The sequence below is a fragment of the Nicotiana tabacum genome, chromosome 3, assembly GCF_000715075.1.
Source record: "Nicotiana tabacum cultivar K326 chromosome 3, ASM71507v2, whole genome shotgun sequence".
Taxonomy (NCBI): domain Eukaryota; kingdom Viridiplantae; phylum Streptophyta; class Magnoliopsida; order Solanales; family Solanaceae; genus Nicotiana; species Nicotiana tabacum.
In genome coordinates, this window is record NC_134082.1 from 62662782 (window position 1) to 62688820 (window position 26039).

The 26039-nt window shown below is 35.9% G+C and overlaps 3 protein-coding genes and 1 non-coding gene across 13 annotated transcripts; 1 reads left to right on the plus strand and 3 right to left on the minus strand.

Annotated features, from left to right (window-relative positions):
- The first annotated feature begins 2377 nt into the window (after window positions 1-2377).
- On the plus strand, window positions 2378-8490 carry LOC107820244 (protein EARLY-RESPONSIVE TO DEHYDRATION 7, chloroplastic). The gene is given in 6 exon segments (XM_016646505.2): window positions 2378-2421; window positions 2423-3277; window positions 4583-4749; window positions 6310-6394; window positions 6775-6992; window positions 8106-8490. Coding segments are annotated over 5 exon segments (1317 nt in total). The 5' UTR covers window positions 2378-2392; the 3' UTR covers window positions 6956-6992; window positions 8106-8490.
- Window positions 8491-10044: 1554 nt separating this feature from the next.
- On the minus strand, window positions 10045-10118 carry TRNAI-AAU (transfer RNA isoleucine (anticodon AAU)). The gene has a single exon. It is a non-coding gene; the product is annotated as a tRNA-Ile (tRNA).
- Window positions 10119-11452: 1334 nt separating this feature from the next.
- LOC107820243 (L10-interacting MYB domain-containing protein-like) lies at window positions 11453-14142 on the minus strand. Of its 4 annotated transcripts, none has more exons than XR_012707591.1 (3): window positions 14005-14142; window positions 12373-12789; window positions 11453-12069 (listed from the first exon to the last, which is right to left on the minus strand). XR_012707591.1 is itself a non-coding variant. In XM_016646503.2 (3 exons), the coding sequence occupies exons 2-3, from the start codon at window positions 12736-12738 to the stop codon at window positions 11558-11560; spliced, it is 894 nt and encodes a 297-aa protein (XP_016501989.1). In that variant the 5' UTR covers window positions 12739-12789; window positions 14005-14142; the 3' UTR covers window positions 11453-11557. The 4 variants fall into 4 exon arrangements, 2 of the variants coding, with proteins under 2 accessions (XP_016501989.1, XP_016501990.1); XR_012707590.1 differs by having other exon boundaries at window positions 11453-12075; XM_016646503.2 differs by having other exon boundaries at window positions 11453-12085.
- Window positions 14143-20521: 6379 nt separating this feature from the next.
- On the minus strand, window positions 20522-25629 carry LOC107820241 (uncharacterized). Of its 7 annotated transcripts, none has more exons than XM_016646490.2 (8): window positions 25360-25629; window positions 25133-25237; window positions 23552-23638; window positions 22771-22821; window positions 21811-21904; window positions 21636-21720; window positions 21268-21501; window positions 20522-21024 (listed from the first exon to the last, which is right to left on the minus strand). In XM_016646490.2, the coding sequence occupies exons 1-7, from the start codon at window positions 25603-25605 to the stop codon at window positions 21330-21332; spliced, it is 840 nt and encodes a 279-aa protein (XP_016501976.1). In that variant the 5' UTR covers window positions 25606-25629; the 3' UTR covers window positions 20522-21024; window positions 21268-21329. The 7 variants fall into 7 exon arrangements, with proteins under 7 accessions (XP_016501976.1, XP_016501978.1, XP_016501977.1 ...); XM_016646492.2 differs by having other exon boundaries at window positions 20522-21162; XM_016646491.2 differs by having other exon boundaries at window positions 20522-21177.
- Between the last annotated feature and the right edge of the window lie 410 nt (window positions 25630-26039).

The following is a 26039-nucleotide window of genomic DNA, read 5'->3' on the forward strand; positions in this document are numbered from 1 at the left end:
TCTAAATCACTTGTATAGTTTATGCATTTTTTCTCCCTATATTATTAATCCTTGCATTACAATTTCTGTATAACTTGATCTAAACCTAATGACCCTACGCGTTCTCTTTTTGGATAAAAATTTTAGATATATAGTTCCTGTTGAAGCTGCTTGCCATATTAGTCTCCTAGCTATAATTTTCCTTCATTCAGATAACCCAATCAAGGAAACAATGTTATACCAAGACAGGACTTATCAGACGAAGAAGATGAGCTAGTTGGAATATATGTTGAAGATGAATCAGTGAGTCTGTACCAATTGGAGAAGAAACTTTTCTTCTAAGATTTTAATGGAGTTTTTTCTCTTATTTTCTACACAAGAACTAGAATAATTTGTCTAGTGGACAACTGCTTTGATGTTTTCCCTAAGTTCATTTCTTCACAAAAAAAATCTAAAGAGAAAAATCATCGCTTCATATATAACTTTGATGTGCGAGAATAGGGCCAGCAAATAAGTATGTTAACTGAGGTAAACTCAGGCAGAACCTTTTTTTTATTTATTTATTTATTACAGTATTATTTTAGTTTTGTTATTAAATTCCTCTATTTCTAAATAATGATTCTGGAAATTAGAACGTTAGCTTATAAACGCAAATATAAATAAAACAGAAATTAATTCGAGCTCACTGAATTCACAGTGTTTCCTTAAGGAATTTAATCCCCTCCTAGTACCCAAGGTTATAGATTATTTCCTCCCAGGATAGAACGAATTACACACTGGTGTAGCGGTACTTCAAATCCCAGTGTTTCAGCGAACACAAAGTTCGGCAGCAAATCACACTTACAGATGCTTTGTTTGTAGTTTAAAACAATGCAGAACAAGGGAGGAGAACTCAGAAGTCGAATGGAAATTCTGAGAGGAAGACATGCAATTTATAGCCGATGTTGAGTTCTTACTGAAGAGGATATCAGTAGTTCTGTAAACTGAAGAGGAACGATTTCTTTCTGTGTGTCTTCAACAAGCTGCTTGCACCATCTATTTATAGTGCAGTTAGCTTCTAAACACAGATCCGCTGCCACTTATTTAGTGGAGCACTTGGCCATGGTGGACGGAACACCAGGCTGCTAACTAATGGAGCAATCACTTGCTATTATGGAGCAAGCATTTCGCAATGGTGGGAGACGCATTAGCCTGCTGGAACAAATCCACGGATTGGAACATATCCGTTACAAACACAGATATTATTACGTTAATATTTGCTATTAACAAATAAATTTGGTCTAAAAAATTAATCAATCAATCATTTGACCGAAGCCATAGCCATAGCCAAAGCCGAGCGAGCGACGACAGCGCGAGGCTTGCCTTCTTCCTGACTCTTTAAGAGCTACATGAAGTGCATTTGTATATAAACCCATCAAACTCCTTTTCCTCTACCAATGAGGGACAATGTCTCATTAAAAGGAGAGAAAAACTTAAAATTTTACTCAAAATTTTTAATACCTTTCTATATTAAAAAGAAACTCAACAAGTTTAACCAGAATTTCTTTTTATTCACAGGATTCCAACTCAAGACATTTATTTAAGGATGCAAGCATTCTACTCATTCTACTACAAGGTCCACAACCTTTGGATTTGTTACCTGTCAATTAATTACTAAGATTGTTTTATACTTTAAATTTTGAAATTTAAAAATCATAAGAGTATAACAACACAATCAGGTGGTTGATTATTCCCTTCGATCCACAATAAGTGACCAATTTGCTTTAGGCACATCCATTAAGAAAATACTAAATTCTAGACAAAAATAGTTAGTGTGACTAAACTACCCTTAATTAAAATTTAATGTGAGGAGTAAAAGACTTTTTAGAGATACGTATATAAGGGTAATTTTGAAAAAACAAATTAAATTTTTTCTTGATCATATAAATGGATATATACTTATTTTGGACTAAAATAAAAAAGCAAATTGGTTATTTATTATGGACCGGAGGAAATAACACATAAACTGTTTGATTTCTTTTACTTTCATTTGATTAATTATTAAGACTAGATATATCCTTATTTCCCTCCAGCATGAAGGAAAATTAACAAACGAGAAATTTATAAGCGGGTGAAGAAGAAATTTCGTATGACTAATCAAGTAACTTAAAAGGAAGCAAATGGAATATTTTAATTTATATGAACTTTGGTCTAATTCAAAAAAAAATTTGCACCACTTAAAATTTACTATGTTTAATTTTTTGAAATAAAATATATTTTTACCCAATCGAAAAGCAGTATCGGTACTTACGCGGGAAATTACCAAGACAGTTAACAGAATTTAATATCCAAACTACCCATTTTACGCTATTAAGTATTACTGTACCTTTTCTTCTTCTATTCATCTCTACTCTACTCCATCATCTCTTCTTCAATGGCTTCCCTAGACCCTAATACTTCTAGAACCCCAAGTAGTCATTGACCAAAATACCCCTTCCTCCTCCTCCTCCCGTCAAAATCTCTACCCGACCATTGACATGAACGACCTCGTAGAAAACCTCTTTCCTGAAAATGACCAAATTACCCCTAACGACCAGCATGATACACCGTCTGCCCCTCTTGAAACCCTACTTACTATCCCCGGTTCCATGCTCCATTTGATCGACACACACTACTCCGTCGAACTTTCCGCCGGAGACTTATCCGTTCATCGTCTCCGGCAAGACAACAGCGTCGTCGCTGTCCTCGTTCGTGTCGGAAACGAAATCCAGTGGCCGTTGACTAAGGACCTTGCCGCCGTAAAACTCGACGATTCGCGCTACTTTTTCTCATTTCAAGCTCCTAAAGACGATGAATCGGATAAGGATTCGTCAGCTAATGACTTGGCGAATGAATCGTTGAATTATGGTTTAACGATTGCTTCCAAGGGACAGGAGAAATTACTAAAGGAGCTGGATGGCATTTTGGAAAATTATAGCAACTTTGCGGTGCAGAAAGTGGAGGAGACGGCCGCGGCGGTGTTGGGCGGACCGGTGGCGAAGGAGTTGTCTCCGGCGGATTTGAAGTCGGAGAAGAAGAAGGAAGTGTTGGAAGAGCGATGCGCGGCATATTGGACCACGTTGGCGCCTAATGTGGAGGAGTATAATGCCTCGGCGGCAAAGTATGTGGCTTCGGGGTCAGGACACTTGATAAAGGGGATTTTGTGGTGTGGAGATGTGACTGCAGATAGATTGAAGTGGGGTAATGAGGTATTGAAGAATAGGTTTAAGACAGGTTCGAAAACTGAGGTTAGTCCTGAGACATTGAAGAGGATCAAAAGGTATGGTCTTTTGCTTGATTGTCAGCTAAATATCTTTGTTTTGCAATTGTTGGTTATCATTTTGATTAGCAATCTTGTGAGTTCTTGAATATTTCGCAAAGTAAGATCAAGTATATAGTGAGACTGACTACTTGTTGAATTCTTAAATGGGCTACTCCCTCCGTCCCATTTTATCTGATGATCTTCGACTAGACACACATATTTTAAGAAAGAAAGACACGTGAAACTTGTGGTCTAAAACAAGTCATGACATTTGTCTGGATAAATCATCTTATCAAGAGTAAAATGAAAATTGTAAAGTTGAATTCTTTCTAAATAGAGAAAGGTGTCATCATTTTTGAGACATACTAACAAGGAAAGAGTGTTACATAAATGAGGAATTAATAAAATGGACTATGAAGTTTAAATGTGAAGGGAAGTGCTTTTTTCCCCCTTCACATGGGAAAGCAGGAAAGTTGAAGGAGGATATTTCTTACTGCCCCACATTAATGCATGACTCCTTTAGTATTTTAAAGATAGGGTGAGTCAGTGAAAGGTGTGGAAGTGTTGAACTAGAAAAATTTAGCCTCTTCTTTTGTGTACACAAGGCTTTCTCTTTTGTTTTCATGTGATGAAGAACTTTCATTGAATGAGAGGATATAGAAGGTAGAGATGGTTTGTTTGATATTAGGGCACTTGGAGTGAAATTTATATTTTTCTCGTTACAAGGTAATCAATTATGACTCTAAAGAAAGGGGATGTCCTTATCAAAAAGAAAAAGAAAAAAAGTTATGACTCTAAAGAAACGGGATATATGACGGGAAATGTTCTCAGCGTTATAGAGATTTTGCTAATCCCAGTGAGCTGTTGGACTATGAAACTTTTTGATTTTCTTAACTATTTTGGCTTCAAATGTCTTAAAACTGTTAATCGGTTTGAATATGTCAAGCATCCTTAAAGAGCATCTACGGACCAAGATAATTTTGATTCGCCTAAATGTATCTGGTTTCTATTACCAATAATGATGCTTGCGTTGTTAACGCAAAATTCCTATAAATTTTGAAACCTGCTATAACTAAAACTTTAGCATGAGAAGCTGCCATGTGAGACTTTCTTTGATAGAGTAATACAGAAATAAGTGACTCAAAATCCTGCCTTTTCCCTCATTTCCACTCTTGGGAAATGGAAAATATCATAAACCTGGGTTCTTTTTTTTTAAGCTACCGCTTGCTGATGGACATATACATCCCTTTAAGAAGATCAGGAATACTCATGTGAATAGTTGGTGTAATATTTGTGACTTATTTGTTCGGCTGTGTTTTTCAGGGTTAAGAGAGTAACAAAGATGACTGAGAAAGTGGCGGTTGGAGTCCTTTCTGGAGCTGTGAAGGTTTCAGGATTCGTTACCAGGTCAGTTGCAAATACCAAAGCAGGAAAAAAGTTCTTTAGCCTCCTGCCTGGGGAAATGGTTCATGCTACTCTTGATGGATTTAGTAAGTCAAATATCTCTCTTTCTGACTCATTTTGACATCTTCTGGAATCTGTATGTCTCTAGGTTCTGCTATTTGCTTTTCTACCTTTTCTCCCTACTGCTTCAGGTCAGATAGAAGTTCAATTGCAGCGTTATAATACCCATATTATCACAGACACATGGATTAGCTAAGACGTCATTTTTAAACAGTGTAGGATTCATGGCATCAAGGACATGTCTGACAGGAATAGAATAAATATGTATAGGTCTTCATCAATTGTCTTTAATATAAAGGCATAATACCTCAGGACTCCCACTTGGCACCGTTTATTCAATGCACACCTGAACTATTTTGGACATCTTACCACTTGTGTCTCATTAGGAGTTTAAAAAGGCAATTGCTAATCGTAATACACGGGTATAGAGAAGAGAGAAAAGGGTAAGAAATCCAGTTTTTGTATTTGATTCTGCCTTAAGATATTCTTGATCGATATGTTTGGATTAAGAGAAGAGAACCCCCCCCCCCCCCCAACCACCACCACCACCACCACCACCTCTCTTTTTTCTTTTGCTTTTGATAAGCTAAGAAAACTATGCAGAGGGAAAGGGAAGGAGGTAGGAGAAAAGAGAATAAATCAAGTTTTGTTTTGGGTTTATTATGAATAATTTGACATTATAAAAATACCCATTTTATTCATGATGCAAAATTCCCCTTTTAGATTACAAAAATTTGAATAAAACAGGTTTAGTTTCATACTTTTTCTGTTTAAATATAGGTGGAAATGAGATTCAATCTTTATTTCATTACCTTGCCATTCCCATCTCTCTTTTAATTCTCTTTCTAAAATCTATCAGAACTTAAAATTCTTTATCTCTCTGATTCCCCTCCTTTCCTTGCTCACCTAATCATTCAATTCAGACGTAATATCAATCTTCCTAGATCAGAAAAGTATTACCACTGCATGCTACAGGAATTAAGTAAAAGCTACCACCGTGCACAATGGGGTAGTATGCAATGTTTTGAATGGAGGAGAGGGCAGTATAATTCATTGCTATAAGGTGGGACTTCAGTTCTTTATATATCTCTGGATTCTGATGTTTTCTTTTTTTGTCCTCCATGGCAAGAATGAGTTGATTACCAGTCGGTGAGGAAGCGGTAGTCAATTTATGATATGATGACGAGCTTGGTCGAAGCACTTTTCTGCGTAGAAAAAGGATTGAGTCAGTTTCACTTAGGCTGTCAAACGGACAACTTTGAGTAATTGTTATATGTTTGAGTGAAGTGCTAGTTGTAACCCTTGCTTTTAGATGGTTGCTCCTGCTTCCTCCCTCTCACACGGGAGTCCAAGTGGCACAAAGGGGACATGGAACATTAACTTTATGCAGGTGTTACAGTTAGAATACAATATGTATACTGTGCACTCTTAAGATGATAGCTGGTGGTTTCAACTTCATAAGTATGTGTGCTACTTCTCACAGCAATGTAATTTGTCTTTGGCACAAGTAGATGCAATTTATTTGTTTTGTTTAAAATTAATGATTAAATTTGGCAGAAGTCTAATGCCGATGTTCTTGTTAATAGGCAGAATATGTGATGCTGGTGAAGTAGCTGGAAAGAATGTGATGTCTACGTCAAGCACTGTCACGACTGAATTTGTTTCTCACAGGTGAAGCTCAGTTGTTGTACAGTTTTCCAATACCTGAAAAAATTGCCGAAAAAAACTAGATAATCGTCCAAATGGGTAAAAAAGGGTTAATCAAAGAAAAATCTCTCCTTTCCCTTTTTCCTACAATTAACTAAACATTTATGATCGAGTGTATGATCAGTTATCTTGGCTACATATGCTTTTTTCTGATATTTACAAGGAATGAAAACTAGGACTTTCATATGGTAATAGACCTCCATCTTTTCATTGCAATACATTTTCATTCATTTTGTCGCCCAACTAAGTGCTAATATGCTATGTCATTGGGGTAATACACTAAAAGGAAGATATGTAGCTCTAATTATTCAGATATAAATTAAAACTGAATTTGCCTTTTGCAGGTATGGAGAAGAAGCAGCTAAGGCAACCAGTGAAGGGCTTGATGCTGCAGGGCATGCTTTTGGAACTGCCTGGGCTGTGTTTAAGATCAGACAGGCACTGAACCCCAAGAGTGCCTTGAAGCCCACTACCTTAGCCAAATCTGCTGCTAAAGCTGATAAGAAGGCTAAGAGTTCCAAGTAGTCACCGCCGATTATTGTTGTTGACTTCTCCAGTAGAGGTACTGCCAATTAGAACCCACTCTTACATATTTCAGATTTATTGAAGTTATTAGTCATGATAAGAAATATAGGTCTATATTGTAGATATACTGTTGTAGAATAAATTGTAAGTTCTCCATCTCTACCTTCTATCCTCTGGTTTTAAGTACTATTTTTATAATGGGTAATCTGCTCTGGCAGGCAATTTTTGCATTTTGTTTGAGCAATAGCTTTCATCATTAGGTTAAATCACAATGTTAGTGGGTTGCAATCATGCTGCTCTTTTTGTTGCTCAGAGATTCCTCAAGCTTTTGATTCTTTCTGCACACTTTTGTTATTGTGCTTGTTAGTAGTTCAGATTTGTTAATGAATGATAGTATTGTTAAGGATGATACACTCATTTCTGTTCAATAGGAAAGGAATGTACACATTAGATTGTTCATAGGGAGTGAGGGAAAATTATTGGTACCGGGGTAGATTTGGAGTATAATCAAAGAAAACTGAGCAAAGATGGAATTATGAGGTTACTTAAGGGTAGCTTAGTGTTTGATGAAGTAGGTGTAAACCTTGAAGACCACGATTCAAATACTAGCAGAGACAAAATATCTAGGTGATTTCTTCGCATCTTTCTAAGCCTCGATGGACAGAGTTACTTGGTACCTGTGCCAGTGGGAGGTAGCAGGAACATGGTGGAGCAGTCGAAGTGTGTGTAAGCTTGGCTTGGGAGGTGGGGGGAGGGGGTAACTCATGGCCCTCATCCTTTGGAGTTCTTTGGTTTGAGTTGTCTATGTTGACTCCAAGTGATTAAAGTGAGTGTCGCTAGCAATGTATGGACTTATTTACTGGAAAATCTTAGAAGTACATAGATGTCCATGTTTAGGCTGCATATCAGCTGACATACTCCTATTCCAGAGCCTCTGATGTGGATTATATTTGGTGCTATAAGGAAAGCTCTGTTTTGATTTCAATGTGTTCTTAATTACTTCATGCAGTCTCTTTGCTTGATATGTAGATATGAAGCAAAATCTGGAAGTGCATGCCAAAAAGCATTTTGTTCGAAATTTAACATATGAAATAGACACCATTTAGATCTTACTTACTATCTTGCTTTTCTGTGCATATTTCGGCCCCAGATTCGTGTGAAGTATTGGTAGCAACGCGGTATTTCCTTTCTACTTGTGAAGCAGTATGTTGTCGTGGTCCATGGGAAGGCTCAACTTGGCTGTGGCTCTGATCAGCAAGCTGATTATTGCAAAAAGATTTGGGAAGTTGTGAGTGGTGGAGACGAGCAGATTGGGCATTAGAAGAAAACATTGAGATAACAGGCAATTGGGGCCGTCCTCTTCATATTATTTTTGTGTCTGTCTATGTGTGTACAAGTGGGAGTCTGCTGTAAAATGTGTGAATGAATACTCTTTTCCTCATGAACTTGATACTAACCAGTTGGGATTAAAATTTGATTAATTATTACATTTACATTAGATATGGAGTTTGTTAGGCATGTTCTTAATCTTGTTATATACTTGTATGGCAATGTAAATAAATGAGTCACTTCAAGAATCTCTAGTCTAAGAGAACCTATAATTTGTCCTAAAAGATAAATTATATTCAATATTGAAATGAGTAGGTTCCCATATTGTAAAATACGGAGTGAATATTTACTAGTTTGTGATTGAGATATAGTTGATCAATTGATGGACCATTTTTTTTCCTTTTCGAATTGCACCATCAGCTAAGCTTCTAATGGCGCTATAAAATAATATACTTAATTGCAGAACAACAGTTCACCTCACTCATGCATTCGTTTAACAAGTTTTTCCTTGATCATACCAGACTAGTTAGAATTAGGGTTCGTTTGGTAGGATAATAATGCATGCATTAGCTTTGTGTATTAATAATACATTGTTTGGTAGATATTTTGAACCTATGCATTAGTTATACATCCTTTTTGGTATTATCCTATGCATAACTAATGCATAGAAAACAATGGTATTAGCAATGCAATGAGTTTTAATGCATGCATTAGCTTAGTTAAAGATAAAATTGTCCTTCAACATTTATGCTTGATTAAAATATGCTAGTTATTATATTGATGGAAGTTTAAAATAATCCAAATTGTGAGAAATAAAATTATAGCCCTAGTAAATAAATAAATACTTAGCATATTTCCTTTTTTATAAATAAATATTTAGTTCTATGTTACAATAGAGGTAGACAAATTAAAAAGTTTTTTTAAAACTTTTTCATATAAAAATATTTCTCAACATATATTTCATTTAGAAAGTTAAAGTGATGGACTGATTTTGAGGGCGTTTTTGTAAACAAACAATTCTTTTAGAAATTGCACAATGCTTTAATACATCAAATCAAACAATGGATAAGAAATATGTCAGCATTACCAATACACCCTATTCAGTATTATTCTTATGCACCCTACCAAAGTGAGATAAAAGTACTTTTTAAGATGCATAAAAAGCTGTAGCAGTTCTTCTTTTACCAACACACCATTAGGAAAATCGCCCAGATGTCAACTGGTCATGCACCCAACGACATAATCTCTGTGGAAAGACAAACAAACATGTGTGATTTCAGTAGGTGTTTGGATGATATTTGAGTTGAAAAGAATCCGCGCAAGTGGAGCTGCTTTTAAATATGAATTTTACATTGAAGAGAAGCTTGTAAAAGTTGAAGATTTGTGAGTAAAACTACTAATAATATTTAATTTGGTTGTAGTTCTTACCACTTAATTTATCTTTTTAAACTTAGAGAAATATTTGGCTGCATAAATTATGTTTTTTAGATACCAAAGATTGATGGATGGCTGTGAAGCAATTATAAAGGCAATAAGAAGATCAGAGAGATGAAGCAAAATGCTTAAAAGCTCTGTATCTGTTCAGAAGAAATTGTGTAACACATTGGTCGCTGACTCGTATTTATTCGATTTTTCGAAGAAATTGTGTAACACATTGGTCGCTGACTCGTATTTATTCGATTTTTCCAGCTATAAAGCTTAGTTTACTGCTGCAAAAGGGCAGAAAGCAGGTTAAATATGAAGGAAAAATAAAACAAACTTGGCCCATGCAGGTCTCGAACCTGCGACCTTGGCGTTATTAGCACGACGCTCTAACCAACTGAGCTAATGGGCCTCGATGCCCCTATCCCCGTCTAAATTGTATAGTTCCAGATTAAGCAATCCCTTTTTACTCCAAATATAATTTTCTTTTGATGAACTTTTATAAAAATATTTTCGTAAATTTAATTCTAAACCTAATTCAGATGCCATCTACGTTAGTCATATATTTACCTTATTGAATAAAAAACTGCTGTAGAAAAATCCTCCAAAAGTATTAAAAGAAACCAAGATTATAGCCATGATGAATAGTTAAAGATTTTTCAAGGGAGCGCCTTGTGTTTGAGTCCACGAGCCTAACTAACATTATGGATTATTTTAACTTTAATATAATTCCATTTTCAAGTTAGTTGGCGTAAACTTGTTCTCCTTTAGGAGGGGAAAGTAGTAGTAATTGATCTGGTGCCTCTAAAATTCAACTTTTGCCTCTAGGGCACAAATTTGCACTCGACTAGTTCTATCGCCCCGCCTCGGTTAGTTGCTACCTCCCACAAGTACTACGTAACTCTGGCTTTGACAGATGAAAAAAAACACACCTTTTATGTCTCCGTTGGGATTTGACCTTTCATGATTGAATGGATTCTTCTTTTTCGTTGTCTTACAATACCGAGGAAGATGTCTTGGCTCCAAGCAAGCAATACTTCAGGCTTTGCCATGGATTGGAAGGTGGAGTGTACCTTTGCCAGAGGCGGATGGACTATAGAGCATAGATATAAATGTGAAAAATCCAACAAATATTTTGAATGACTTATGTAGCCATAATTTTAAAAACACAATGGGTTAAAGGTTGAATCCCTCATATTTAAATGCCGGATCTTTTCTTTTATGAGTTAGTACTTGTTAAAATCAGGATTTTTTGTTTTTGTTTTTCATAATACAAAAACTAGGAGTATGATGGATCATCCGTAACAACTAGATGCCTTATGAACCACGGTGCTATTCATTTTCACCAGAACATCTGGAACTCACTCATATTGCTGATGTTTACGTGCTCTCCTTTTGACTTCATACAAGCAACTAAATGCTATCTTGGTCGGACTCTCCAAAAATATCGTCGGGTGCGTGTCGTATCCTTCAAAAGTAGTGTATTTTTGAAGGATCCGACACGGGAGCTACAGCATTTTGGAGAGTCCGCACAACATAGAGTCTAAATGTCACAACTGTTGCTGCAACGGCAACTCCAACTGCAATTCCTGCCTTATGATGAATAGAAACAATTGCCACCTTTGCATCTAATGCATAATGAGTGGGCTTAATTTTTAACAAAATGCTTCCTCCTACAGCAAGTTTCAACTCTCTGAAATCTAGTCTTACTCCTAGTTATCAAAAAAGAAAAAAAGGAGAAAGAGATAGAGAGATGAAGCTTCCACCTTTGTAAAAACCAATAATAAATGAATCAGTTGAGATAGGATATTGCTACTTAAATATATAACAAAATTAGTCGGACTTGTCCTTTTAACTTAGGGAGGACCGGGAGAATTTGCCAACCAACCATGTCAGCCGCTTCTCAACTTTGAGAGATAAGAACAACTCCCTAGCAGCACGATTGTAGAAGAGATCCAAAGCAGCATAATACACTTGGTCATCGACACCTTCCAATTCATCCAAAGCTCTAATACAGTCGGTTATGCTGAAATTTTCATTGCACTTGTTCATAGCAGATGCTCTAAGTCTTGAAGCAGCAGCCATCTCAGATATAGCTTTTGCAATAGCACCATCAATCCCCTTACGCCCTCTCTTTCGACATACTATATCAGTAGGTGAGCTCACAGACTGAAGAATTTCTTGCTCATTGGTATCGGGACCTTCTTCAGACTCTGAATATGATAAGTCTTCCTGAGACAGTGTTGAACCAGGGAGACAGTCCTTGTGTCTAGTAGATCCATTATACGTCCCTTTACTTCCAGAATCAGCAAATATCACGCTCAGTTCCTTGTAAAATGGGCAGCCAGTGCTCCTTATGGTTTCTGCATCTGGATTATCCTGATTAGTACATGTCAAGGAGAGTTTTGTGACGGATGATTTCTGAAGAACAACATCTGACTCTACTAAGAAATTACAAGCCCTTGACATGAAAAATTTTGCTAAGGTAAACCGTGATCCATCCATAGATCACACAGGCATTGGAAAAGAAAGTCTTATGCCTGTGCGTTAGGAGATAAAAGAAAACTAAACTGAAAAGGAGATTTCAACTTGCAAACACAAATGACAAATGTGTCCTAGCGGCTAAAGGTGTTTTTGTTCAAAATAGACAACACGGGAATACAAACCTTGATGTACTTGTCCCAAGCTTCATCTGTTGCTGTTACTAAACCTGTAATTTCCTCCCATTTGAAATCACTATGATTAAGTAGCAACTTCATAGTAGCAAACTGCTTTCTTAGTGCAGCATATCGATACTTTAATTGCTCCTTCTCCCATGTAAGACTAGTTCTTTTATGGAACTCATCACAAATGCATTTCCATCCCTTCTTACTAAAAGACTTGTTTTGCATATGCCCTTCATGAACTTGGTCGACCATTACCTCCAGCATTGTCTTGGTAAGAGATGTGGTCCACTTTGCTCTACACTGGGATTCCCGCTGCTGCATAGATTGCTGTGTTTTGGAACGAGTAGACCTCCCACTCCCAGCCATCTATTTGATTGAGTAAAAATGCAATGTGGACAAGTTACAGCAGTATTATACCTAAAAATGACAAGTAAGATCAGATCACAGATCACAGAAATTCAAGCATGACTGCATAAATATTTATATTTTCTTTCGTATAGCTTTATAAGCTTGAAAGAGCGGTTCAAACATCCAAGTAACGTTCTAACTTCTATCACAAGAGAAAAGCTTTTTGTCTTCATAGATTAATACAGGTATCACCAAAGACACTTGCATTGACTATTTAGTATTTACCCAGGGGTTATTCACAGAGTAATGCAAACCGGGGGCGGAGCTAGTAAGAGGGAATGAGATTCACTTCCCTTCATCGAAAAATTATATTGAGCAACAACAACAATAGCATACCCAGTATTATACTGAGCAAATAGGGTAAAAATAATTTTTTATGGTTATATACGAATTGTTGAATCCCCGGGAAAATTTTAGTATAGTGGTAAAGTGGGTTAAAAAGGCTTTAAAGTCACAAGTTTGAATCCCAACTATGTCATTCTAATAATTTTTTGAATCCCCTTATATAAATTTCTAACTCCGCCTCTAATGCAAACTACACCGAATTCAGAAATAGGACTCGTATAACAGTTATCCAAAAGGCATGAGAATTGAGAGACAACAGGTAATTTACTTGAAAGGAGAAAACCGTCTACTTTACTTAACCAAAAAAGAATATACCCAGTATTATCCCACTTCTCTATCTCCAAGTTTTAATTTTTCATGTATATACAGCTGCAAAATAAACCAATTAGCTCTTAAGCCTACAACAACAATCTGCAGTCCCAGGGTAATGTTGACCTTTTTCAACAATTTCCATCTGGTAATTATGACACATTAGACATTAAAAAAAAAAGAAGGAATACATGCATAAATATCAATTTCATTCAAAAAGACCAATCAGCTTTAGAGATTACAACTTCACTCTGGCCACTTAGGTACATGATTCAAATCTCGCCTTACCCCTCTAATCTCGCGCCAAAAGTTAACAAAATCAAAGAAACCTTATTCGATTTTAATTAGGCCTTAATCCAATTCTAGAATTTAAACAGCTTGTGGGTTTGATCCTGTTGCAGTGAATGTTCCCAGTTTATACAACAAGACCCTTGTTGGTTCAAAATCAAATTAAACGCCAATGGCAGGGCCATAATTGGCTATAAAGACAACCCTAGAAATTTTAAGACCGAAAGACTTTGTAATATTTTATATGAATAATAATCTATCGAACAGAAAAAAAAAAAATACCTCTGAGGAAACTGGTGCTGTAAAATTGTCGCACTTAGGTTACAGTAAAGAGCTGATTTCCCCGTAAACGAGAATTTTGGGCATCCAAACAGGGCATTGCCTTTTCTCCTCGTGCGGGTTCGAGAAAATATTTAGCAGTTTTGTTTAGGAGCCCGCAAACTTTTATGAATTTGCACTTATACCCTAAACTTTTGACGGCAGTGAAAAATGGGCGGAGGTTACTACGCTTTTACGACGTTCACGACTTTGGTTCTTAACCTGCCGGGCATATATCGGGTAAAACCTATAACTCAAACCAAAAAAAATTTATTGGATTATTAGGTTAATAATTCATTAACGATTTAGTGGTGAAAATAGCACGGTCTAATTAGTTTTTGGATTGGTAATCAAAAAATAACTAGCATTTGTAAAATTATTAAAAATAGCCACTGTTCTGAAATACAGATACTTCCAGCTAGTGACGGATTCAAAATTTTCAAATTATGAGCGCTCAACTGCTTTTAATGAGAAGTTCATGAAGAGAGATGGGTGCTCAACAATAAATTTGTGTGTATCATTAGTATCTCTATATAAATAAATAGTGTAGTATTCCAAATGTAATGGATGCTGAAGCACCCAAATCTATCAACGTAGATCCGTCATTACTTCCAGCATAATGCTGAATTATGGAGTTCGACCGTATAAACTTCTAGTTTATTATGTTGCAATTCCATCACGGAAAATTTTAGCATAATTATGTTGGACTATGGAGCTCGTCCATTTAAAGTTTTCGCATATTATGTTGGAACTCCAACACATTATGAAATTCCAGCATTATACTGGAAGCATATGTAAAAAATTCGAACTCCAACATATTATGCTGGAATTTTTCTGAATTTTTAAGGGTGCTTTTGTTCAGATTATATCTTACATAAAAAGGTGGCTTAATTTTGATTACTTTTAAAATTGTGGCTATTTTTCAATTACCAATTGTAAATCTGACTATTTCTAATTTTTTTCCTTGATTAGTATTATTAGACTATTGGATTATCTGTTCAGTTCTCGGTTTGCCCAATTTTATTAATGGTTTAACCTATAACCAAATAAGCTCTATCAAAATTATAATTTTATTCGTAAGTATATAAAGTCACCTTAGGGCTTAATTCTCTTTAATACTATATTTCGTTTAAATTTTAAGGTGTAATTGCTACTACTATTTTGTGTTGTTTTTACTGTATTTGGATAACTGGACTTGAGCAAATCTCTTAAATTCCTGATATGAAAGCGCTTTTGTACTTATGATCTAATACCCCGTGTTCAGCATAGTCTTCTAATTGATCCTCCTAATAGATCCTCCCAAATAGTCTAGAGTACGTGTGCCACTTTTACTATAAATTTTTGATAAATGCATTTCATGGTATCAATATGTTTAGTTTCTCTCTTAAACGTTTAACATTTGTTATGTTTATGAAAAAATTAATAATGAGTTTTTCAATCATTGTCTTGGTAGGATGCAAGTTAATATGGTGAAGCCATCCTCTTTCATTTTATAATCTCATTTGATGTTCATTTGCATGTGAATATATGAAGTACATTTGAGTAAATTTTGTTATTTATGATTGGACAAACTTTTAGAGGAGGATAGACATGTGTCCATGAAACTTTTCGTTCACCCTTCAAAATAAAATTGAAATGGGTCAAGTTATAAGATCAATTAGTGTTATACTTGCTTTTGTTAAATATAAAACCTTCATCGAGTTAACACTAATATCATTGATAAGCTTAATTAGTCAATTGTAAAATGGAATTTTCTAGTAAAGATATGTTTTCTGTAAATTGAAAAGGCAAAATAAAGAGGTAGAATTGTTGTAATTCCACGGTTTTTCCCTATAGGTAAGTGAAACAGTTGCTCCTTTGTTAGAAACATTAACTAGAACAATATTATAATTATAAATTTATAATCTTATTTCGAAAAACTCAACAAATAATTGATATCTGATTCAAACAAAAAATTAGAGGTGTAAATCCTCATATTCCGAATTCCACCATTCCTTTTGAAAGGAGTACTAGTTTGTGCAAGTTCAACGATACGCCCATCAATTTTGGTAGTGGAGATGGAGCAATCAAATAGCCAGAAGTAGCAGGAACAATTACAATAATATGCCATCTGTTATGATAAATATCGTATTACGGTGGATGTCTACTCTTCAAATGCTTAATGACATATTCAATGACATATTTTATATGTTCAATGACATATTCCATGACATATTTTCTTCACTTTTCATGCATATATAAAGGCCTTGTAATAGATAGGAAAATACACGCAATTAAAGAAAAAAATCTCTTCCTTCTCTCTATCTCTATTTCTTGTTCATATTTTACTAAATTATTTTTATTTCCTTGTTCCATATTGCTACTTTGAGTTATATTTCATAACACCATCATTTTTTTTGCATAAATAAAAATGTTTATTACTACTTGATTTATAGCCTGTTTGGTCAAGCTTCTCCAATTCTATAAGCACTTTTTTTCTTCAAAAATAATATTTTTTTTTCAAAGTTAAAGTGTCTGACCAAGCGTTTGGAAGAAAAAAGAAATTCTTTTGAGGAAAATTAGAAACAGTTTTGGAGAAGCAGAAAAAAATAGTTTTTTTTTAAAAGCACTTTTGAGAAAAATACACTTACAAGCAGTTTTTAAAAGCTTGGTCAAAAGTGCTTTTCGAATTAATTAGTCAAACACAAACGGTTTCTCAAAAAAAGTATTTTTGAGAAACACACTTGTAAAAAAAAACGCTTCTCAAAATAAATTGATTTTTACAACTTGACCAAACGGACTATTGGAAAAGCCAAGTGTTAAGTTCCCTTTTGGTTAATCACTTAGTTGAATTATTAGACCCTTTCTCAAACCACGAATCACAACGCACCGAGTGAAAGCCTCAACTCGGACAAATATGTTATGTTTCTGGAAACTTGAGATGTAAATAGATTTGAGTCTAAACTTTGACCCTTATTCTTTTCACATGGTAAAGGGGAGCAAAGAGATGACTATTCAAATTTTAAAGTATTCGGATGCATGTGCTTTGTTAAAATTTTATCTCCTGTACAAGACAAACCCAGCCCTACATCTCACTTTGTGTTTTCTTTAACTGTAAATAGGAGTGACAAATGGGTGGGTTGGGCTGAATTTGGGCGGGTTAAAATGGATTAAGTCAATAAATGGGTCATTGCCCAACTCAACCCAAAGTACTTGGGCTAAGATGGGCTGGGTCAAGATGGACCAAACAATGGGTCATAACTCAACCCGTCCAACTTGACCCATGTTTTAAAACCATGTTCATCTTGCATAAAAAAAAGTCTTTTACCTTAAATGTGTTAGTCGAAAAAAAAAGTCTTTTACCTTAAATGTGTTAGTCGAAAAAAAAATTAGGGGGAGGGAGGTTGGTGGTGCAAAAAACTAAAAATACAAAAAAAGGAAAAAAATTCTTTTTGAGGGGAGGGGCAGGGTAGGTGGATGGTGCAGAAAAACAAAAGAACATAAAATTAAAAAGACAAAATAGCCTTAAATACCTCTACTTATCCCGTTTTATATCTCGATCCCTATATTTCATAAGATTTCATCCAAACACTCGTGGCTGTTAAAACAACTATTTTAAACCCTCCCTACCTCGCGTGTTCTTCAAATGCACAATGTGAATGACACGTCGTCCTCCACATCAGATTTTTCATGACACATCATTATTTTTTCACTTTAATTTCAAAAAAAATAATTTTTTTTTTCTTTTTCGCTCAGGCTCCTCCCCCACCCTTACCATCTGTCTTCATTTTTCACAGCAGAAAGCAAGAAACAACATCTGACTTTCTAGCTTTACTAGCAACAATACCACCATGGATAACCAAAAAAATCATCATTCTCCAATTTTCCATCGTCCATCTCTCCCTTACAAATATTTTTGTCCAACGCCGCCACTCACTACTTCAATCCACCATGTGAACCACCTTGAACTCCTTCCTCCATTGATGCCAAGGCACCACCAGTGAAAATACTCAATATACTCATATGTTCACACAATTTTACGGTGTACATCCCACCTAATTCCGCAAAGACCTCCATCAACCACACTCTCCAAAACGCATCTCAAGAAACTCACCCTAAACTGTCAAAAAAAATCAGGTTCTCTCGATCAAATAAATTCGCCATTAAATATCGACTCCACAACCTGAAAATCATAGTTCCAAAACGGTCCTTGCCCAAAACAGATTCAACACTGTAATAGCCATAGATCTAATTCATCTCAAAAACACTAATGGTGATTGTTCTTCAGAAAAGGATTTTTAATATATTTTTCTCAAATGTTGGTTTAAAGTTTGTGAAAATGGAAAGGATGAATAACGGGAAAGGAAAAATGGGGAACGAGAAAAGAGATGGAGGAGAGGTGTTGAAAGAAGGGGAAAGGGAAAAGGGGAACTGTAGAAAGAGAAAAGGAAATGGGAGCGGCGTGGGGAAGGAGGCATATTTGTTTTTATTTTTTTATTTTTTTATTTTTTTATCTTTTACTTTTTCTTTTTATTTATTCTTTGAATAGCCTAAATGACACATATACTTGTGTCACTTTGTCATCCCGGTTTTACCAATCGAACACTTACACTTATTCAAATCGTGTATAATAAACGCTTATGACAGGAGGCTGATGTGAGTGTAATACAATCTCCTACACGTAGGATGTCACGGTCATTGCTAGTGCCACATAGGAAAATAAATGATTGACTTTATCTTATTTTTTCCTTACTCCACCATCTCTTCTTTTTACCACCAACAACTTCATTGTTATTGCCGGAAAATTCCTCCGGCCACCGGAGAACACCATTAAAAATCTTGTAGTGTTCATTCAATTCTAAGAGTCTTGTAGTATTCTAATGAACTAATGGTGCTGCTGATGACATATACACACAAAAAGAAACAGGAAAAAAGAAAAAACAAGACATGTTTACAGTGGTTAGTCTCTTCAAGGGGGGTGCGGGTTGTTGGGGGGTGGGGTGGCGGGAAAGGGAAGAAAGAGAAATAGAAATGGGAAATGGGTTTTAGGGAAGAACGGACGGGGAGGTACGTGGGGAGAACGGGAAGGGGAAGAAAGAGAAAAATAAATAGAAATAGGAGATGGGTGGGAAAGAACGGGAAAGGGGAAGGATAGAAAGAGAAAAAGAAATGGGGTAGGGGGTAGGGGTGGGGCTGGGGGAAAGAAGGAAGAAGAAAGAGCAGAGATATTTTAAATTTTCTTATATTTTTTGTCTCTTGCTTTTACCTTTCTTTTTATTTTAATCATTTTTAGTATAATTTTTTTATGTTTACTCTCGTTATGTGCGTGAAATTCACGTATTGTGTCCAACTCAGTCATGAAGTTGTCACATAGGCTTGGTCAACGGTCAGAGGGGTTTAAAGTAATGGGTTTTGAAAATTATGAGTGTCTAGGTGAAACTTCGTAGCGTATCGGGACCGGGATGACAAAGGGGGACAAGTAGAAGTGTCGTTTAGGCTATTCTACCTTAATTATTTACAGTCTAACTTTTTATGTTCACGCTCCTTGTACACGTGAAATTCACGTATTTTGTCCAACTCGGCCATCAAGTTGCCACATATGCTCTGTCAACGGTCAGAGGGGTTTAAAGTAGTGTGTTTTAATAAAATAACTACAAGTGTTTGGATGAAACCTTCTAAAGTATCGGGACCGGGATGACAAAGCGGGATAAGTATAGGTATCTATTAGGCTATTCTACCAACTAAAAATACAAAAGAAAAAAGTAAAATTGGGCCAACTAAATAAATTTCTATATAAGTTGGGTTGAGATACCTTTTGTTTTGGGTGAGTTTCATAGGTTGTATTTGGGCTGATTAATGGGTCAGAATGAGCTAAAATATAATGGGTTAACTTGGGCTCAACCCAAATTAACCCATGAGCTAAAATATTTGTAACCCAACTCATTAGCCTCTGGACGGGTTGGGTGGGTTAGATGAGTTTGGGCTCAAATTGACACTCCTAACTGGTACTATACTCAGGTGGGTGTAACTAACGAAACAGTAGACTTGGATTACGAGCCATTATTACATGCATAACGGTATTGCTATATGAAGGTTAACCACCTTGTTTTTTAAGGATGGTAACTTGACCACCTTGTGAACACAACTATTTCATCAGATGCTTATCACCTCTAACCATCACAGGTATGCAATAACTTTGTCTATCAAGACTTGAACAGGTAAAAAATATCACGCAATAATTTTTTGTCTCGAGTAGGATTTGAACATCGAGCTAAGCAACATCCTTGGCTCTGAAGCTTAACTGCCTTAACACAACGTGCAGTGCCAACAAGCAGGAAAGGAGGAGATAAAAATGACATGCCTGGTTTATATCATTATCCTTTGGCAAGGTTCATTAGGCATAAAGGAGCAGACAAAAGTAACATGATATATCTATTCACAATAGAAGCTTGAAAAGCTCTCCACAACCTAATAGCAAACATGCATGCAACCAAATTCACTGTTTTCACCAACCATTTTTTATCAACAAATTCCAAAGCAATTACACAACTTTGGTCTAGAGTTCCTAGTAGGCATATAGAGCCAATGGCGTATTTTGTTGCATAGTTGAGCTCATTACTTGTTTTGCCATCTACCTTAAAGAGTCAAGGGAATGCCCTTAGTTCAAATTACTACGCTAAAACATGTTCTCATGCCGACCCGTCAAAGATGGAGAAAACAGTGCCTGTCTTAGGATGCATTTCATGATGTTTCATCCATATAATAGTTACACTTTCTCACACTTTTCCCTCCCATTGCTAAGCAAATTGTTCATTTTTACCCCATGAACCTTCTTGAAGGTTTGTGATGCTTCTGTTATGCTGAACTCCAAGGGAAAGAACTTGGCAGAAAAAGATGGTCCCTCTAATGCTTCTTTGCTTGCATTCTAAGTCATTGATAATGTGAAGAAAGCAGTTGAAGCTCTTTGCCACAGCATAGTCTCATGTTCAGATATTTTAGCCTTTGCTGCGAGAGATGCAATGGTGATAGTAAGTTTCCTTTCCCCCAGAAAAAGCACACAGAAAGAGAGGACACAAATGCACTGGTCACTTCTATTGATGTGCAGGTGATGATTAGTTGATCACAAGTTATTTACATCGAAACCTGAACGATTACAACCTATGGAATCCTTTAGAAAATAAAAACGAGAAAAAGACTGCAGGAAAGATTTCTAAAGAGTGCTATATAGTTAAATTTTAGATCACTTACAATGGAAGAAGTAAAATATGTAAGCAGGACCTAGTATTTGGCACCATCACACTTGAGTTCAGTCACATCAATTTTGTATCGTCTCTGTTTGCTGCGTCCAAAATAATCTCAGCCAATTGAATGTTACCACTCAAACTAGACGTCTTGTGTGATGGCATGAATGAGAACCCATCAAGAAGCTTAACACACTTCAGGCCCCATTTCACCATCAAGAATCCAATTAGGTGATGCCCACTACACATGGTTTAAAGCAATCAGAGGAAACATTTCCCTCAGGAGTTGGATCATCTCTACATCTGAATGAGCAAATTACACAAGAAAATAATCCTTAGCTGAACCTAAAGTGAGAAGAGAGGTCAGAAACATACCTTCTGTTATGATATGTAGTAATAAAGACGGATGATGGGCAATTCTGGAGTAAAAATGTCACAGTTGCAAAGAGATCATCAAAGGCTTGGTAAGCAAGCAAGAAAGACATTTCAACTTCAGTAGGCAGATTCAGAAAACAAGGAAAGAACAAGATATATAAAGAAATAAACCTACCACAACTGTCATATAGGACATCAGCTCCAAGGATAATGTTTGGGCACAGAGAGAAGGTTTGTGCATCCCACACACCCCAGGTAAGTCCACGTATCTAGAAGATAAAATGAAAAAAACACTTCAACAACAGTACGAGCAATGTGAAAATGGAAGACTTCAAATAGATATCACACGCAAAATCAAGAAAAGAAACAAGACCTTCATAAAGCCTACGGAGGAGAAATGCATAAAACTATCAATGTTCCAAGAGGCCCAAATTTTTCATATTATCAAATACCAGATTTAAGTTTCATTGCTTTTTCGACGCTATTTAGAAGAAGAAAAATAGAGGTTATTCAGATAAAAAAAATTCATAATAAATATGCAATATGGCAAAAAAAAAAGTTTGACGACAACAATGATAATAAAATAAATACAAACAACGTCTCTTGTAATATCTTTTAAAGTAGATTATCTTATAAAGAGTAGATCAAGTCTTTTGTTCAATTTCAAATACACTTAAACTATTTTAAATGTATTAAATTATTTTAACATCTACTTAATAGTACAAAATTAAGATCATTAGATGATGGGAACTTACAAAATTGTATCTTAAACGCGGATGTTTCTTATAAAAGGATCTTTGAAGCCTTGGTGAGTGGAGTTACTAGATGTCTTCAATGGTGTGAGCTAGCAGGTAGCCGAGTGAAGGGCCAAAATACGTACAAGATGATCCGTAAACCATTATTACAAAACAAAAAAGAAAAAAATCAAATAAGATTGAATATATATAATTTATTACAATAAATTTAAGGTCTTTTCTTAAGCTTTAGGTCACAAATATCGTTGAGCCGCCTCTGTCCAAGGCATTCTACACGCTCTTAGATACTCAAGTAAAACTCACACAACTTTACCCTTCTACACAAAATGTGTCATGTGGAATGACAAGTTGCATATAGCAAACAAAAGCGTGTGGATTACCTTGCACTTGATATCATTTAAGTCGCATTGTCTTCTCATATGAGTGACCACCTGTAGTTCCACAAACAAGCAGTTATAGTAAAACTGATAAGTATCAATTTTGGAAGCTCAGGTGCTGACTAATAATTCCCACAAAATTTTGAGACGTTCTTATTCAGGGTAGGTGCTTCCTACCCTACCTACTAACATCTATAGCTTAGTCATTCAATTACATCAGTCACCATTGCACGTTCAGATTGTTGTTTAATAATATTGAAGCAGCAGATGAGTGTGGGAGAACAGGGTCAATGGCAGCTCTATTTCCAAAAAGCATCCTTGGACAAAACCTACAAGTTAAAACCCAGAACAATTCAACAGTTTCTGTAAGCATATTACTTTGAGTTACCAGCACGGTTGTCCCTAACTTGTTTGGGACTGAGGCATTGTTGTTGTTGTTGTAACCAGAATTGTTGTGAGGACAACATATTTTTTATGACAATAATGGCCTCAAAGATACACGGATGCTCCAAGGTAAGAAATAGCTAAGAAAATAAAGAAGAGAAAAGAAAAGGTCAAGCACTTCTTTGTTATCAATAATTCCTAATACTCAATTCCCGCTGCACATCAATTCTATGCTCAGTTCTTGAATCCAATTATCATACCAGTAATATAGATATGTAATATATCCATGGTTTGAGCACCCGGGTTTGAGCACTGTCTCCACGACTATGATCAAATAATGAATTCTCAATCTGGTGTCTATTAGAAAACTACTCAAAAAAATAAAAATAAAAAATCACACCTCCACTCTGCTTGAATCATCAGTGAGCGTTACAACTGCACCCACTTTTGCAGCAACCAGCCCAGGCAACGAGGTCCCTGCCCCAAGCTGTAATATGATGAACAAAAAGGAAGTAAATATAACACTATTCAAACTAAAACTAAAGCAGAGTACGCAAAGTAGGCAACAGACAAACAACAACTACTACTGCTGCTGCTACGCGTCAATCCCAAACTAGTTTGAGTCGGTCATATAAATCTTTAATATTCATTTCGCTCCTTTAAACCTGTTTCAAGTCCGTATCGAAGAAACCAAACAATAAGAGTTCTTAAGTTATGTAGACCATCAGTTTAAGGAATTTTACACCATCCGTCAAGTAACGTGTCTTATTTTCAAATTATATATCTCACATTTCAAATTATATATCGGAAACAGTCTCTTTGCCCTTCCAGCGTAGGGGTAAGGCTGCGTACATACTACCCCCCATCAGGGGCGGAGTCACAGTAGAGGGTGTGGGTTCAGGCGAACCCAGTGACTTTTTCCGAGACTCTGTATTTGTATTGAAAAATTTATTGTTTATACATAAATATATCATACCGAACCCAGTAACAAAAGAGGTTTGGGTTCAATGGTAAGAGTTTTGGGTTCGCTTGGAGAGCACGTGGGTTCGAATCCCTTCAAAAGCAGTGTGCTATTTTCTTTTTTTTACAATTTTTCTTTTTAAGAAAGCAGAAAGTAAACGATGTCGTAATCCCAGACAACTTCAAAGTCTAAATCACGCTTTGCCTTCCTTTAAACTACTCCATTTATTCTTTTTAGGGAATAAATAAACCATAAGGTTGTCTCTTCTAATCTTCTTAACTCCAAAATCAAAAAAGCTAGGGTATGCTCTTTCTCCCTTAGAAGTTGCACCCTATTTTTCTTCTTCAACTCTTCTTTTCTGATTTTTTTTCTTCATGTTTTCCTCTTATATTTTATATTTGACAATTTATACGAAATCTGATTTTTAATCTTTGATTCTAGGGTTGCCCCACATTTTGAACTTCATTCTCTTTGTCAATTTGTGCTTTGATTCTTTCCAAAATTTTAAACTTGAAGTCTGTCGCCAGACAAGGTATGTGGTTGTTGTCCTACTTTCTTGTTTTTAGTTTCTTAGTGAGACTAACTTGCATTCACATGGAGTGGTCTTATGCCCTTATTAAGAAGAAAACACTCATATGTAGTCAGGGGCGGAGCTACAGTAGTAGAAAACCCAGTGACTTTTTCCGAGACCCTGGATTTGTAATTTAGAACCCATACACCTTAAATCCTAGCTCCGGCTCTGCTCCCCATAATCCACTTGTAAGATTACACTCGGCTGTTGTTGTTGTATATTTTAAGGAGATTTCCATGTAACTATCCTTTGGTTGAGCTGATAGTGTAAAACATGACAGTGTGTATAACTAAAACTCAACAATATATTGAGGATTCATTATAAACCCACTAGTTTTACAATAGAGTTACTTACTGCAACCGTCCTCCTTTATTCGAGCTAAAGACCAATAAAAGGCAACGAAGTTATAAAATTTTCAATAAGTAAAACAATAAAATGAGGTTCCTTACCTCAACCACAGTAGCGCCAGTAAAGCGTGATTTTTGTTGCCAAATGTACTCGGCTAGAACAATACTGCAAGGCCATACGAATAAACCGTACTCTTCTTTCATGTTCTATTTACATGCCAAAAAGAAGTTAGCTGTATGGAGTTCTTTATCCTTTGTTGTTGTTGTTTGAATTTTTATATAATATAGAGTGCTGAAATTAGAGAAATATACTAAAAGAGAGGAAAGACCTCGATGATGGTGACGGAGAAGCCGTCGTCGGTGTTTCCAGAATTTCCGAAATTGTGGCGAGAAAATGTAGTCATTTCTTCTTCAGCTGGAGATTTCGCCGCTGGTTCGCCGTCGTCCCCGTTCACTTCCATGCCGCCGTTAGGAACCTCCCAATTTGATTTTTTTTTTCCCCTCTGATTCGTGAACGGGAAAAAATAGAACACTATTGACTTGTTTGACTTTAGAAGTAGATGAATACACGACATATAGGTCAACTAGTGTTATGACACGCGTGCACACTATCTCCATGGGTAAGTTTTTAAGTTTTTTAAGAAAACCATATCAATACTAAGAAAAAAATATTTGGTGGCTAACTTAGATGCTTAGATTTAGGGGCATTCGATTTATCGATTCGATTTTGACCTTATCGATAATTACTTATCGATTTGTACATATGCTTATCTTTATCGTTTCAATAAGATTTCGATTTGTTCGATTCCGATTTATCGATTTTTGGGACTTATCGATTCGGTTATCGATTATACAAATAAGAAAATTTGCGGGATTCCACGGAAAGTATATCGCTATAAACACGCCTAACTAATATGGACAAAAAGAAGCTAAATAAGACGAACACCGTTTATAACATAAAAATTGTGTCAACACGCACATGCAACGAAACTAAAGTAAGAGATCAAAT

Bases quoted from the DNA above. Each gene is read 5' to 3' on its own strand.
- LOC107820243 (XM_016646503.2), bottom strand. From the start codon at position 12,738: ATGGCTGGGAGTGGGAGGTCTACTCGTTCCAAAACACAGCAATCTATG. The intron at 12,086-12,372 runs GTTTGTATTCCC...TGTACTAATCAG, and splicing joins CTTGGGACAAGTACATCAAG to GATAATCCAGATGCAGAAAC.
- LOC107820241 (XM_016646490.2), bottom strand. From the start codon at position 25,605: ATGTCGTGTATTCATCTACTTCTAAAGTCAAACAAGTCAATAGTGTTC. The intron at 23,639-25,132 runs GTAAGGAACCTC...ATCATATTACAG, and splicing joins CTGGCGCTACTGTGGTTGAG to CTTGGGGCAGGGACCTCGTT. The intron at 21,905-22,770 runs GTAATCCACACG...TTTATCTTCTAG, and splicing joins TAAATGATATCAAGTGCAAG to ATACGTGGACTTACCTGGGG.